The sequence below is a fragment of the Neomonachus schauinslandi genome, chromosome 5, assembly GCF_002201575.2.
Source record: "Neomonachus schauinslandi chromosome 5, ASM220157v2, whole genome shotgun sequence".
Taxonomy (NCBI): domain Eukaryota; kingdom Metazoa; phylum Chordata; class Mammalia; order Carnivora; family Phocidae; genus Neomonachus; species Neomonachus schauinslandi.
The window spans coordinates 9,537,251-9,553,117 of record NC_058407.1 but is presented as its reverse complement, the minus strand read 5'-3'; the positions used below and the strand labels follow the sequence as shown (position 1 = coordinate 9,553,117).

Here is a 15,867-nt window from a genome sequence, read left to right as displayed (position 1 = left end):
CCTGGGATCATGACCTGAGCCGAAGGCAGACGTTCAACGACTGAGCCACCCAGGCGTCCCTATTATGTCACTCTTGTATCCGGTGCTAGATGGTGCTTTTAGCGTCTTGTAAGGGTAAACGAGGTGGGAAACTGCACTGCTCTGCTTTCCTCTTTCCACCCTTTGTCCCCATTTAGGGTCTCCCACGCAGCCTTCAAGGCCCAACTCAGATATCACCTCCTCCTTGAAGCCTTCCAGGATCCCCCCACCCCCAAGCTTGCTGTCTCCTCCCTGCTTCCCTTGTGCTCTATGTGAAAGGCTGTAAGAACTCTCAAAGCAGAAGGCATCTCCCCCTTTGTGTCTTTTTCTCTAGAAAGTGAGGCAGGGCCTGGGACCAGATTATCTCTCTGAAGACCTGGTATTTCCACAGAGTGAAAGAAACAGTGGACAATGTCAGGCTTATAGGAACTGGCAGGGCAGAGACAGGCATTGAGGTGAGGAGGAGCTCACAGACCTGGGTGGTTATCCCTGCCCTTAGTAGCGGAGAGACAGCAGAGAGCCTTGGTTTCCCCATCTGCAAAATGGGGAGAGCAGGGCCTGCCCCAGGGGGGCCGTTGGGGCATAAACAAGGTCCTGCCTAGGAAGGGCTCCGGTGGTGCTTGGTTGGCGTTCACAGTGCTTTTCCAGGGGTGGCATTGTTCCCCCTCCCTACCTCCGAAAGTTCCGAGGTGGCAGGACCTGGGTGAGGAAGGACCTGGGCTGTAGTGGGGAGGGGGTAGATACTCCTGTCCCCAAGCAGCTGCCTGGGGCCGTCAAGCAGCTTGTCTCGGGGTCTTGGTTTCCCCCTGCCCCCCATGGTTACACAGCCACAGGAGGGTGAAGGTGGGGACAGTGCGGAGAGGAGGGGGACCCTTCAGATCACCCAGCTGAGGCTCTCAGTAGCTTGGGGACAGGGGTCTGCTTGCTCAGGCCCCTGCCCTGCAGAGCCCCCTCACCACCCCCACCGCTGAGAATGTGAGGGACAGCTTGCAGGAAGATTATGGCCTAATCCCCTGCAGGTCACATCCAAGGCTTCAGAACAAGGTGCCCGGGCAGGGGAGGAGAGAAGGGACCCTAGGAGCCCTCCCCCCCGCAACCCTGCCTCAGCCCTGCGGCTCCGCACGAGGCTCTCCAGGAAGCAGAGAGGCTGCCTGGTGCTCGTCATGTGCCCCTGCGTTGGCTTCAGCCATTTTCCTCATATGACCCCGTGGGAGGCAGGGCCCCATTCCCATGAAGGAGGGGGGCCCTTGGCAGCCTGACTCATCCCTCAAAAGCACAGCTACTTCTTTCCTTACAGCCTTTCCCTGGGACCCAGGAAACAGGATCAAGGACTTTGGTAGGGACACTGGCAGGAAGGCAGGGTCAGCTCAGGGTGAGGGAGAGGACTCAGCAGCCCCCCTTTTTAGGGAGTGAGCTCCCCGTGGCCAGAGGTGTGCAAGCAGAGGCCCAAACTAGGGATGCTAAGGAGGGAATCCTCCCTTCTCCTGATTCCCATGCTGCCTGTGCCTCTGCCCATCTCAGATTTGCTATTTGCTCCCTTCTAAGCCTTTTCCTGACCCTCCCTCTGGGTCCAAGGAGGGAGATGTTCACCCACAAATGAACCAATAACTGGGGACATTTGTGTATAATGATGTTATACACAGTTTATCTGGGGGGAAACCCAGCATGTGCCTAAAGATGGTTAAAGCCAGCCTCTGGGTAGTTCCAGCAAACAGCAGTGACCTCTGCCCCCCATGCTGGCTGGGCGCGGCTCTCCCTGGAGCCAGGTCGGCCTGATGCCCAGCAGTGGCCCAGACACAGCCTATGGCCTGCCCGCTCTGTGCGGATATGGAGTAAAGTGGGCCCCGCCTCTCCTGCCCTGTGGGGTGGTGACACGGCTCGGGACGGCAGGTGTCCCTCACGGGACTCATGCTTGTCCTAGAGTTTGGGATCTGGAATTCTGCCTCCTGGGGAGGCAGCTGAAGGTAGAGATTTGGCTTACATTCTGGAATGGGACTGGAGGGAGGGCAGGCCTGGGCTGGGGGCTGGCACCCTGCTTACCCGCTAGGGGCCAGCCTGTTATGGGCCGGCTAGAGTCCAGGCCTCTCTGAGCCTCAGCTTCCTTCTCTGTGAAATGAGCTAAGTGAGCCTGATTGTGGAGATGTTTTTCTTTAAAGGTTTTAAAGATACTTTATTTTAGGGCGCCTGGGTGGCTCAGTCGTTAAGCGTCTGCCTTCGGCTCAGGTCATGATCCCGGGGTCCTGGGATCGAGTCCCACATCGGGCTCCCTGCTCAGCAGGAAGCCTGCTTCTCCCTCTCCCACTCTCCCTGCTTGTGTTCCCTCTCTCACCCTCTGTCTCTCTCTCTCTGTTAAAAAATAAATAGGGGCGCCTGGGTGGCTTAGTCTTTAGGCGTCTGCCTTCGGCTTGGGTCATGATCCCGGGGTCCTGGGATCGAGCCCCGCATCAGGCTCCCTGCTCCACGGGAAACCTGCTTCTCCCTCTCCCCCTCCTCCTGCTTGTGTTCCCTCTCTGTGTTTCTCTGTCAAATAAACAAATAAATAAATGAAAAACAAAAAAAATAAAAATAAATAAATAAAAAATAAATAAAATCTCTAAAAAAAATAAAGATAATTTTTATTAGAAAGAGAGAGAGGGAGGGGCAGAGGGAGAAGGAGAAAGAGAATCTCAAGCAGGCTCCACACCCAGCTCAGAGTCTGACTCCGGGCTGGATGCCACGACTGTGAGATCATGACCTGAGCCGAAATCATGAATTGGCCGCTTAACTGACTGAGCCCCCCAGGTGCCCTTCCTTAGAGGTTTTGGTGAGGCTTAAGTGACATGATTTTTGCCAGGCACTCCCAGTCGATGCAGAGCTCCTGCAGAGGCTGTGGGGTTAGCTCGAGGTCTCCTGGGGGAGACAGACCCAGAAATGAGTGTGTGCAGGGTCGGGTGGAGGAGAGTTTTGAAGGGTGAGAAGGAGTTCGATCCTATCTGAAAGATGAAAAAGGTGGGGAAGGGCGTTCTGGGAGTGAGAACAGCAGGTGCAAACTTACCAGACAGCCTGCGGCCGGGCCCTCTGGGGTGGCTGAGCCGAGTGGGGGAGGGGGAGAGGGGAGGCCAGGGTGGGGTCCAGCTGTCCTGGGGTCTCCATTTCTGTGTCTCTGAATCCAGTACCCCAAGATCCTGAAATTCTGGGGTACCCCTGATTTGTATTTCTGAGTTCGACCTAACTCTATTCCAATTGCCATCTGGAATCCATTTTTTTTAAATCCATTTTTAAAAAGACCCAGGATTGGATTATAAAGACGGCAAAAAAACCCAGCCTCGGCCCATTTACATTGGTGCCTTTAAAAAAAAAAAAAGAAATTTTTATAGCATTTTTTTTTAGTTCAAGGAAAAGGGGTGGTTTTTTTCCTGTGCCTTCCCGTGACCAGCGACCTCTCTGGGACCCCCCCTGAGGCCACCCAGTCCTGTTTCCAGGGCGCTGGTTCTGCTGCCAGGGACCTGTGTCCCGTCCCTCCAGCATATCTGCTTGTCAGGAAGAGTTCGCCCACCACAGCATAGAATTTCGTTCTGGTTTTATTCCGGGCCTCTGGTGGTGGCTCTGTGCGCTCCCTGCTGCAGATCAGGCCTTAGCAAGTCCCCTGGAGGCCGCCTGACCTGATGCGGAGCCTGGCGCGGGGCTCAGAGAGACTTGGGTTTGAGTGTGCAGCCACCCCCACCAGCCGTGGCCCTGGGCAGACCCCCGGACACTGGCCTCGCCCAGTTAGGAGGACGCATTTCAGTCACCGAGCGGATCCAGAGGGAGCCCCCCCTTCCTCCCAGCGGGATGGGAGCGCTGGGGGACAGAAACCTGAGGCCCATCCCGGCTCCTGGGGGGCTCCCTCCCACTAGGGTGGAGGGACAACAGCTAAATGGAGAAGTTAACCCGGGGCTTGCAGGGTCCTTGAGGGAGTTTGGGGACCACAGGGGACCTTGGCAACGCTTCTCTGTGTGTAGACTCTCGGGCCCGGTCTAGGTGAGGCTCCCTGTCCTGGCCCAGCTCTGCAGCCTGCAGGGGACGTGGCATGCACACCTGTGTCCCCGATGGGGACATGCACACACCCCCACCCCCAGCCTTCACCCTGGCCCTACACTCTTCTCTCCATCCGCCCAGGGGGTCTCTTTTCAGACCTAAGTCACATCAAGTCACCCACCTGCTCTTAGGCCTGAAGTGGCTCCGAACTCACCCTGCCCCTGGCGGCTCTGGGGGTCTGGCCTGGGTGGGAGCTGGCTCCACCCCCACAGAACATAACCTGCGCAGGTAGCAACCAGGTTCAGAGAGGAAATGGTGTGGGGGGGGGCGGGGCGTGGGAAGGTGGGAAAGCACTGATTGGTGAGCCGTGGAGGGAGGTGAGGCCCAGGGGCCTTGACCACCGGCCCTGGAAGCTTGGATGTGTCTGGAAGGCGGTGGGGAATGGCTTTAGGGCTTTTCGTGCTGCAGGGTGGGGATGGGGATCCACAGGTCTGGTCACCGCCCTGTGACTTCCCACTGTGGTCCATCTGGCCCCGCCCCCCCCAACACTCTCCCTGCCTCCCTCCCTCCCCGACCCATGCACCTCTCCAGCCCCACTCGTTGGTCACCGCCTCCCACCTTCGGCCTCTGCCCTTTCTGTTCTGTCTGAAACACGCTTCCCCTCATCTTGGCCGGGCTGGCTGCTTCTTGGCTGCGCTCCACGATTGCTGCTTCGGCTCCTTCGCTGACCACTGCTGCGTCCCTCCCGCCGCTGCCCCCGCCTGCAACGCTTCGATGCTTCGTTATCCCGTCCACTTGTTCAGCGTCAGTCTGGTGTTTGGGGACGCTGCCTCCAGGACACCTGCCGGTCCTCACGGGCCTGACTTCATCCCTTCCTCGCGAGGCGCCATTGCTTTACAGATGAGGGCACTGAGGCGCTGAGAAGGCAAGTCCCTTGCCCAGGGTGACTTTGAGCGCCCTGTGTGCCGGAGCCGTGGGCTGGAAAGGAGAACCCGAGCGGGCACAGAGCCTCCTCTCTCTGCCTGCCCTTGGGCCCCGCGGGTCCTCAGAGGATGTTGTGACCTTGTTCCTTACCCTCTTGGGGACTCAGTGTCTGCAGCACCTGCCTCCCGGCCTCTCCAGGGACTCCCTGCTTCTCTCCCCCCAAGAGGGCCCTGTCTTAATGGTTCCTCCTCTGCTTGTCCCCAAAGCCCCGACTCCCACCCGCCTACTTCTCCTCCCCCCTCCTCTTGGCCTGCTTTTGGCTGGGAGGGTCCACCCTTGTCCCCACCCCTGGTGGAGCCTGTCAGTCAGGAAGTGCTGCCCAAGAGGGCCTTGCTGGTGCTCTTCCTTCTTCCCTGGGGCCTCTGGAGAAGGTAGTTAATCCTTGCGAAACCCCTACAGTGCACTGCTCTGCTCAGGGTGCTTGCACGTAATTCGCCCACTAGCCCTGAAGGGAAGGTTAATTTTTGCAGAGGACCAATCTGAGGCTCAGAGAGGTTGTCATTTGCCTGAGGCCACACAGCACAAGCAGCAGACCTGGGATTTGACTCCAGCAACCCTGTGTGACTCCTCAGTGTCTGGAGCGCCCTCTAATCAAGAGGCTTTTCCATTCTGCTGGATTGGGGACCACGGGTGACATCCAGAGCTGGGCCTCAGATTCCTGACCTGGCAGGTTCCTGGTAGGAACCTTGGACTTCTCTTAGCGCACAGGTCCAAGGGGTGCGTGAATGGCAGTCCCGGAGTTGTGCTGTGCACGGTTCTGGCAACCGGCCATCAGAGCCCGCCTTCGCCTCCCGGTGTCCAGCGTCTGCCTGGCTTGTCCAGAATGTGTCAGTAGCCTAGAAGTCCCTTAGACAATTGCTGTGAAATCCGGACTTGCTGCCTCTCCCCTCCTGTGCCCCTGAGCACAGACTTGGCTCTCAGTCACACTATGGGCCCCTCAGGTGTCTGTCTGCTTCAGGGCCCACCTGAGGCTGAGAGTCAACTTGGTCAGGTGGGTCAGGTGGGAAAGAGCCTACACTTGGGTTCAGGTTCAGCCTGTCCTGCTGACAACAGTGCCACCTGCTGTTTCTGAGGCTCAGTTTTCCTACGCCGCTAATTGGGAGCAGTGCGAATTGCCCTCTGCGCTTCGCGGGGTGATCATGAGGACACAGAACGTGTGACACGGCCACCCCGAGAGCCAGCATGCCTGAGAGGGGCTGGACCGTGGCTATGTGTACATTCTCAAGTCTGGATTGGCAAATGTGTGGCTCATGGGCCACCACGGCCCAGCTGTGTGCTTGTGGTTGAACCAGGACACAGACCCACTCTTTCTTTTCTTTTTTTTCTTTTCTTTTCTTTTCTTTTTCTTTCTTCATTTCTTTCCTTCCTTCCTTCCTTCCTTTCTTCCTTTCTTCCTTCCTTTCCTTTTTCCTTCTTTCCCTTTCCTTTTTCCTTCTTTCCCTTTCTTTCTTTCTTTTCTTTTTTTTTTTTTTTAAGATTTTATTTATTCATTTGAGACACAGAGATACAGATACAGAGAGAGAGCATGAGCAGGGAGAGAGACAGAGGGAGAGGGAGAAGCAGGCTCCTCGCTGAGCCAGGAGCCCGATGTGGGGCTCGATCCCAGGACCCTGGGATCATGACCTGAGCTGAAGGCAGATGCTTAACCGACTGAGCCACTCAGGCGCCCCTTCTTTTCTTTTTCTTTCTTTATTTCTTTCCTTCCTTCCTTTCCTTTTTCCTTCTTTCCCTTTCTTTCTTTCTCTTTCTTTCTCTTTCTTTCTTTTCTTATTCCAGAAAAACCCACATAGCGCGCAATAAACCATTTTAAAGCACACAGTTCAGTGACATTTATGTTGTGCAACGATTGCCTCTGTCTAGTTTCAAAACTTTTCATCACCCCATAAAAAAACCCCCCGTGCTCATTAAGTAATCGCTCCCCATCCCCCCTCCTGCAGCCCTGGTCACCTCTGGTCTGCTTCTTGTCTGTTTTGCCTGTTAAGGATACAGGACAGAAATGAAATCATGTAACATTGACTTTCTGTGTTTGACTTCCTTCACCTCTTTTTCCACTTGTTTTAAGGTTCATCCAGTTGTAGCACGTATCAGAACTGTTTTGTTGTTTGTTTGTTTTTTGTTGTTTTTTTTAAATTTTTTTATTCTTATGTTAATCCCCATACATTATATCATTAGTTTTAGATGTTGTTTGTTTGTTTTAATGACTGAAAACTATTCCATTATGTGGAGATGCCCCAACCTGTTTCTCCATTCATCTATCGACGGACATTTGGGTTAGAATTTTTCTTAACACACAGTGCTGTGAACCAGTGGTCTCCACACTTTTGGTCGTGCCATTCTTTAGGAAAAACTTTTCATTCAGTCCTCCCATTACATGTAGATTTATTTGTTTGATATACATTACTACTACACAGATCCAGTACATTACAGAATCCATGTAAAGTATGGACATCTTAGGGGCGCATGGGTGGCTCAGTCGTTAACCGTCTGCCTTTGGCTCAGATCATGATCCCAGGATCCTGGGATCGAGCCCTGCATCGGGCTCCCTGCTTGGTGGGGGGGCTGCTTCTCCCTCTCCCCTGCCCCTGCTCATGTGTGCTGTGTCTCACTCACTCTCTCTCAAAAAATAAGTAAAATCTTTTTTTTAAAAAAGTATAGACATCTTAGGAAGATGAGATTAAAAAAAATAATAATGCTTTTCATGTGTTTTCCCACACCTGCCATGGAGTTAGTGCCCATCCTGCATATTAGCTGAGGATGAAAATGTACCTGAAATTATAGTTTCTTATTTTAGAAAAATTGGAAACCACAAAGAAGTGGAAAACAGACAATAAAAATACCCTCTGGCCCCTGCCTCAAGCTCACTGAAGGCCACACCTGAGGCTCTGCCTGTTGAGTCTGGGCCTCTTCACCCTCACACAGTTTCAGGGAAGGTGAGAGGCAGGAGGAAAAAGCAAGAATTTTTTTTTTTTAAGATTTTATTTATTTGAGAGAGAAAGAGAGCATCCAAGCAGGGGGAGGGGTAGAGGGAAGGAGACAAGCAGACTCCCCATGAGCAGGAGCCCGATGCAGGACTCGATCCCAGGACCTTGAGATCATGACCTGAGCCGAAGTCGGAGACTTAACTGACTGACCCACCCAGGCGCCCCAAAGCATGTCCAGCCCCTGGACTCTAAAAACTTAACAGTTTTATGACTCTGGTAACATTAATCAGTACTCGTACCTTAACTGTCTCATCTGCAAAATGCTGATGATAACTGATGTATTAGTTAGCTGTTGCTGTATAACAAAATATCCCCAAATAAAGTGGCTTAAAATAACAAACATTTGTCATTTCCTAGTTTCTAATGTCAGGAATCTGCTTAGCCAGCTGCCTCTGCCTCAGGATCTCTCACGGGTTACAGTGTGGTGTCAGCCAGGGCCTTACCTGAAGGCTGAGGGTGGACCCATTTTCAAGCTCACCTACATGGTGCTGGCCGACTCGACTCCTTACAGGCTGAGGGGCTCCGCTCCCTGTTGACTGTTGGCTGGAGGCCTCCCTCAGTTCCATGCCACGTGGGCCTCTCCACAGGGTGGCTCAAAACATGGCAGCTTCTTCCATTAGAGCGAGCAAGTAGGGAGTGGCAAGAGAGGGTAAACAAGGTGGAAGCCAAAGTGTTTGTAATCTCCTCGCAGAGATGTTATTTATCACTTTTTGTGATATTCTGTTGGTTAGAAGTGAATCAGAACGCCCAGCCGGCATTCAAGGGGAAGAAGTTGTACAAGGCTGTGAATACCAGGAGGTGGGCGGGGGGGCCATCTCAGCGGGTTGCCTACCCAGCTGCAATAGACCTGTCACAGAGGATTATTGGGTTAAATGAGGTACGTGCACTGTACTTGGGGGAGTGCAGGTTGCCCTGTAACTGGCAGGATTGTGACTGCTGTTACTTTTTTTTTTTTTAATTAATATATTTATTTGTGAGAGAGAGAGAGAGAACAAGCTATGGGAGGGGCAGAGGGAAAGAACCCCATGCAGACTCCCTGCTGAGCGCAGAGCTGGCCACAGGGCTTGATCCCAGGACCCCGAGATCATGACCCAAGCTAAAACCAAGAGTCAGAGGTTTAGGGGCACCTGGGTGGCTCAGTCGGTTAAGCATCTGCCTTCGGCTCAGGTCATGATTGGAGATGGGGCTGGGCACGTGCCAGCATCCAGAGGACTCAGCCTTGGCAGGTCCACCTCCCGGAAGGGCATGAGACCACTCGTTCTGGGAGGCCAAGTCTGCAATTCTAGAGGAATCTTGGCGTCAGGGCCCAGGAGGACCTCTCAGGACCTGGCTGGTGGGATGGTAGTGCCAAATTTGTGGTCAGAGGGTCATTAGAGCCTGAGGCTAAGGAAAGAAGTGATTGTCCCCTCCTGCGCTGTGTGACCCTAAGCAAGTTGCCCTCCCTCTCTGGGCCTCCCCTCTGACGTGCCTGCTTAACAGCAGCCTTGTGGCTGATTGGGGTGAGGGGGGCTGGCTGGGGTGGGGGCAGACAGCAGGCCGAGGGGAGTAGCCGCCCCTTCTCCAGGCCTGGTGCTGGGTCAGGGCCGGCCTGGGTCTCATGCACGGCTCTGCCCCTCCCCCGCCCTGACAGGTGTTCTCCATCGTGGTGTTCGGCTCCATCGTGAACGAGGGCTACCTCAACAGCAACTCGGGGGGCGAGAAGTTCTGCATCTACAACCGCAACCCCAATGCCTGCAGCTATGGTGTGGCCGTGGGCGTGCTCGCCTTCCTCACGTGCCTGCTCTACCTGGCCCTGGACGTGTACTTCCCCCAGATCAGCAGTGTGAAGGACCGCAAGAAAGCCGTCCTGTCCGACATTGGGGTCTCAGGTGAGTCCCCCGCCCCCGTGGGCACCCCCCAGCACAACAGAGACTGCAGAGGGCTGCCCCAGCCATGGGCCCGTCCTCACGCACAGCTATGAGGCGGGTGAGGGGACAGACCGGGGGTCACCTGGCTGGCAACGGGGAGTGGTGGGACCAGGGCTGGGCCTGAGACCCTAGAAGAGCCCTGAGCTCCACAGCGGGGAGGAGACAGGGCTTCTGTGCCACCTCCCTTGGTGGAGCCTCGTGAGAAGTAAGGCAAGACTGATGGCATGGCACACAGTCCAGGCCCGGGGAGGGTCGGGGCCTGATGCGACCTGCTGCCCCTGTCTTCCAGAAACAGCCTTTGGCGGAGGTAACCCAACCTCTGTCCTCACGAGTTCTGAGAGTCTGATCACTGGGTGCTTTGGTTGAGGGGCAGTGAGGCTTTGGCTGTGGTCTCAGGTCTCTGGCTGGGACCTCTCCGCATTACCGGGCCTGGGACTCTCAGGATGAGCCCGGCTGACTTGTAAGCAGTGAAGCCAGTCCCTTAGACTTGAAAGATAGAATGAAATTAGTAGTTCTCAAACTGTATTCCCCGGAGCCCCAGGGTTCCGCAGCAGTATCTGTGGGAGACGTTGGTCTCTAGATACCACAGCCCTTTGGCACACACACGCTTTACTGGAGCAGCTCTGGTTCTCTTTTGGTAGACTCTGGGCACCCACAGAAGCTCTCATTGCCACGAGGCTCTCACTGCTAAACTCCCCAGGCCTCTGCTCAAGAGGCTCCTCCCTAACCTCGGGCTTTGTGAGGCTGTAGGCACATGAGAAGCTGGTGCTCAGACCCGCCCAGCTGAGCTGCCCCCCTTGCCCAGCCTCCTCCTCTCTCTGCCCAGTTCTCAGGGAGGCTGCAGTGGGCCGGGGGGTCAGATCAGTGCCCCTCCCAGACTGCTGCAGGGCGGTCAGCAGTCCCCAGGCAGGGATTCAGCTGGGAAATCTATGTGCGGCTGAGGTGACAGAAATGCCCGCCCAGGCTGACTGACTTTTCTCTGTCTCTCCCTCCTTCGCTCCCCTCACCACCCCTGGCTCTGCTCCTGGCCTTGCTGTCTGCACGGCCGCCGGCTCCTCTCTGTGGTCTCTCTCTGATCTCTCCGCGTCTGACCGACCTCCCTGCTCTGGCCTCACCTTCCCCCGCCCCCACCCCTGCCCCCACCCTGCCCCTCCCTTTGGGGGTCGGGGAGCATGGGAAACATGCTCCTGAACCTCTCCCTGTTCCTCCCCTCTCGCCCTCTTTCTCGTGTGGCCCCTTCTGCCTGGTCCCGGTGGACACCCCAGCCTTCTGGGCCTTCCTCTGGTTCGTGGGCTTCTGCTTCCTGGCCAACCAGTGGCAGGTGTCCAAGCCCAAGGACAACCCGATGAATGAAGGGACAGATGCGGCCCGGGCTGCCATCACCTTCTCCTTCTTCTCCATCTTCACGTGGGTGAGTATACCGCCGGCCCGGCGTGCACTCTCCCACCCCGGCCAGGCTCCCAGGCTGCGGGCCTTGCAGCTTCGCCAGGGACTCTTGCTTCCTGGGGCCCGAGCGGCCCCCTGCGTCTCTCCTGGACGCCCACATGGGGCTGCTTCCTGAGGAAGGAGGCTGTTGCCAGTGCCGGTGAGGACAGTCCCATAGTGACGGGAGACCCTTGCTTTGGCCCAGAGCACCCACCAGTGATCATGAACGCCCCTCCCAACCAGTCTGGTATTTGGGTCGTGGGCGTTTACCATAAGCTTTTATAAACACTAGCAGAGGCCTAGGCGGGAAGATAAGGCTTTGCAGTCCCGAGGCTGGGAAGGAGCCCAGGCCTAGGCATCAGGAGACCTGGGCCACATCTTGGGGCTGCCTCTAATTTTCCGGGCCTCTGTCTTCCCGTCTGTAAAATCAGGCGATTGGATTTGGGGTGGGAGGGTGTCACAAACTCAGATGCCCACGGGGCAGGCAGCATATGAGAAATTATGAGTGGGCCGGTGGCAGGTTCATGCCCCCCCAAAAAGGGCACCCTCAGCCCCTGTTCCAAAGCAGGAATGGGGATCCACACAGGCCAGGTCTTCCCGTTTTCCAGAGAAGCCAGAAATCTGAATTTCTGTGTGAAATCTGACCTTTATGTGTTAGCAATTTATTCAAGTTAAAAAAAAATACCATGTGGGTCAAAAAGCATGTCTCTGGGCCTGACTGGCCAGATGGCACCCCTTGGCAAGCTCTAGACCTAGGCTGGGCCCTCTTTCCCACTGGTTCCAGGTTGCCTTGATGTATTTCTTCTCCCCTCATCTTCCTCCTGCAGATGTCTGGGGTCACATGGGCTCCAGGCCCCCATCCCAAAGTTCTCCCTCCCCTGCGTGCAGCCCCTTCCCCTCCAGGCCTCCCGGCAGTCCTGGGCCCAGTGCAGGGAGCCCCCGGGGCTGGATACGGGCAGCCCCAGCCCCTCCTGCAAAGTATGCTGCAGCCAGCCCTCCCTTCCCCTCTACCCTCCTGGGCTTGTCCTGGAGTGACTTCCTGCTCCTTATGAGGGCCCCTGAATATCCATTTTCTCTTGGGACACCCCCCAATATTAGGCAATATTAGGAGCCAGAGTTTGGAGAACAGCTGTGGTTGAGGCCGCAGCTCTCCAGCTGTGGTCACACCAGCCCTCCAGGTCCTCAAGGCTGGGCCGGAAGAATCAGGTGACCCCAGGGCATCTCGGACCAGAGAAGGTGCCCCGTGTGTGGGGACGTCCCAGCCCACCCAGCCCTACAGGGAGGTGTTTGGAACAGTGAGCCCCGAGATGGGGGTGGGGCTCATGGAAGAGGAGTGGGTGATTGGACGGCAGGACTTCCAGGGGCAGGTCCAAGAGCCTGAGTGACAGGAGCCCGCTGGCCCACTGCAGGCACTTCTGCCTTTCCCAGCTCTTCCCCACTGGCCTCACCCCTGCTCTCTCCTGGCAGAGCCTGACCGCAGCCCTGGCCGTGCGGAGATTCAAGGACCTTACCTTCCAGGAGGAATACAGCACACTGTTTCCCGCCTCGGCACAGCCGTAGGCCTGCCCGGCTTCCAGAGGCAGGGGCGCCCCGTGTCATGGCCAGTGGCAAGCTTGTGGGGCGTCCTGCTGCTGGGAGTGGCCAGGATACCAGGGCCCGCGGGGCAGGGGAAGGCCGGCTGCGAGGCCAGTTCAGACCCGCCACTGAATCACTTGTTGCCTCCTTTATGTTTCGTTTGTCCATTCATTCAGTAAACATTTATTGAGCTGTTTTGTGCCTAGTGATGAATCAGACGGGGGGCCTGGCCCCAGGAGCCCACAGGCTGGGGAGGGGAAGACAAACAAATTGCAGTTTCCCCTAACCAGACTGCCAGGGGCTCTGAGATGGGGGGAGGTGGCTCATACACGGGCTGCCAGGATGCTGTGGACGCTGGGAGAGCCTGTCCCTCGCTGCAGCATGAAGGCTGACCTTACAGTCCCCGTGGAGGCTGGCTGCTCGGGGGGGCAGGCCGAGCACGTCAGAGGACACCTCGCGTGCGTCTGCTCTTATATGCTGTATGACCCTGGGCAAACCCCTGCGCCTCTCTGAGCCTCCGTCCACTACCCAGTGGACCAACCTCGCAGGGCTATTGTGCGGATGAAGCAGAGGCCGGCACAGGGCTTGGCATAGAGATGCTCAATAAATGTAGGTTCTTTTGTTCTTTCATGCGTTCATTCATTCATTCTCTCCCAGGAGTCAGAGACACCTCCATAATCCCTACTTTGGGGGCAGTTCTCAGGGGGTGAATCCTTGTTCTTCCAAAAGACTCTGGCCTCCAGTTCTATACAGCCTCCAGCTTCCCCAGGCAGGAACCACCTATCCCTCCACCCTCTGTAGGAGCCGAGGGGGAATTAAAGCAAACAGGCCCCCAGAGCAAAGCACAAAGAGAGTAAGCTTCCTAACACGAGAGGCATACAAGTGTAGATGGCCGCAGACAGCACCCGCTCTGAAGAAGCAGGGCCAGGCTCACCAGCAGGGTCCGTCTCCCCCTCCCCCCACCCCCGCGCTCCCACCCCCACACGAACTGGCTGACCAAGGGAGGCCTGATTTCCTCAGCTCAACCCTCGTCCACCTGGTCCCCCTTTTTCAGGCTCCTGCACTGCTTTGGACAGCCACCATTCAGGAAGGGCTGCTCCTCGAGCTTTTACCAGTGACACAAATCGAAAGTCAGTGCCTAGTCACTGGGCTTCTGGAACTGTCTAGAATAAAACGCCAAGCACACTTCACCCCCTGCCTGTCATCAGATGGCCTTTTGGGGTTCCTCGTTGGTTTATTGCCTTGTCAGGGGGCTGATGAAAGGGAAAGAGATGGGGAGGGCCCTGGCCTGGGAAGAGGCAGGACCTCTGTTCAGATCTGGCTTCTGGCACTGACTTTGCCATGAGGTCTCCCTTGACTAAGCCTCAGTCCTCCCAGCCCAAAAGCGGGTATGTTGAGCATTAGCATCTTTCCATCACAGGCAGACCACCTGCTGGAAAGATCTTTGGAGGAGGCTTTCAATGTAAACCTAAAAACTATTTTTTAAAATTTATTCCCTCACTTGGTGTGGTCAGTGTCATTGCCCTTAATAACAGTGTGATAGTTTTTACTGAAAAAGAATTTCCCACCTACGTACGTATGCTGTAGACAAGTCTTTCCCAACTAGGTCCTGTGGGGAAAGGGCTTTGTTGGTCAGATAAGGTTGACACATGCCACTTGTCATAGTTTTCCCCTTGGGGATCCCAGCATACATCCTTCACGGCTCTGACAAGTCCTGTGGCCTTGAAACTTATTTTACTCTGTTCCCAAACTTGTTTGACCAAATGTTTTAGTTAGAATCAGGTTCAGCCCCAAGTGAAACTGTAAATCGCAGTGGTTTAAATGCAGCCTAGTGCAGGACTGACCTAGTGGCTCCAGAGGCCTTTTGGGACCCAGGCCTCTTCCATCCCTCCAACTTGGCTTATGGACCTCGTGGTCCCGTGTGGCAATTAGAGCTCTAGCTACCACATCTGCATTCCACGGGTTGGGTCAGAGGGTGGGGCAAAGGACCTGGGGTGACGTGCTGGCCAGAACTTCGTCACATTCTTACACCTAGCTGCAAGGGAGACGGGATGGCTTGCAGGAGATACCAACAGTTCTCTATCCCACCGAGAACCCGTTTTCCCCATTCTACCTAACACTCCCGAGACCACAGTTTGAGAAGGATGTCGTGGCCTTTGGGCCATTTTAACGCTCCACCGTGGAGGATTCTTGGGGACCCATCATGAACTCTGGGGTTGGGGGACATGGGACGGGTGACTTCTGAAGGTCTTTCTGGCTGGATGGACAGGGTGGCTCTGGATCTCTTGAGGGCTGGCCGCCAGGACAGACTCCCCCTCAGGCAAGCTTGGTTTCATCTTCGGGGCTTTGAGGATATTTAACCCCTACTGCCTGTGTCCTGTGAACTAACTGCCACTAACCCACTGTTCTTGTCTGTCTCTCTCCTCTAACCATCCCCTCCCGCCTGTCCTTGTCCCCGCCGGCGCCCGTCCCCAGGCGGGCCAGGCCGTGCTGGCCTTCCAGCGGTACCAGATTGGCGCCGACTCGGCTCTCTTCTCCCAGGACTACATGGACCCCAGCCAGGACTCCAGCATGCCTTATGCCCCCTACGTGGAGCCCAGCGCCGGGCCAGACCCCGCCGGCCTGGGTGGTACCTACCAGCAGCCGGCCAACGCCTTTGACGCCGAGCCCCAGGGCTACCAGTCTCAGGGCTACTGAGCTGCAGTGACCACCTGCCCCTCGCCTGTCCCCTGCCCCAGTCCCAGCTGCCCCCCCCCCCGCCCTTTGCCCTCCTGCCCACTCCCAGACCCCTGCTCCCTCCCAGGCTGCCCTGCCCAGCACCTCAGCAGACTCTGGGTTGTTCCCCTGAGGCCCAGGGCAGCTCAGGGTGGGATGGGGCGGTAGGGTGTTGGGTGGGGGCGCATCTCCACATGTGTGCAAGTCTGTCCAGCAGGGGCTGGGGGCGTTTGCATTCATGCATGGTGTCACTGAGCATTCATGGA

The 15,867-nt window shown here is 56.2% G+C and overlaps 1 protein-coding gene across 2 annotated transcripts in view; it reads left to right on the top strand.

Moving 5' to 3' along the window:
- SYNGR1 (synaptogyrin 1) overlaps positions 1 to 15,583 on the top strand; it is a 23,365-nt gene extending 7,782 nt beyond the window's left edge. Inside the window, exons 2-4 of one of the 2 annotated variants that reach the window (XM_021687430.1) lie at positions 9,610 to 9,847; positions 11,152 to 11,297; positions 15,362 to 15,583. In XM_021687430.1, the coding sequence (XP_021543105.1) occupies positions 9,610 to 9,847; positions 11,152 to 11,297; positions 15,362 to 15,583 (606 nt within the window). Of the gene's footprint in view, positions 1 to 9,609; positions 9,848 to 11,151; positions 11,298 to 12,778; positions 13,512 to 15,361 lie in introns of those variants that run through there. The other variant, XM_021687431.1, reaches the window with a different exon arrangement.
- The last annotated feature ends 284 nt before the right edge of the window (positions 15,584 to 15,867 follow it).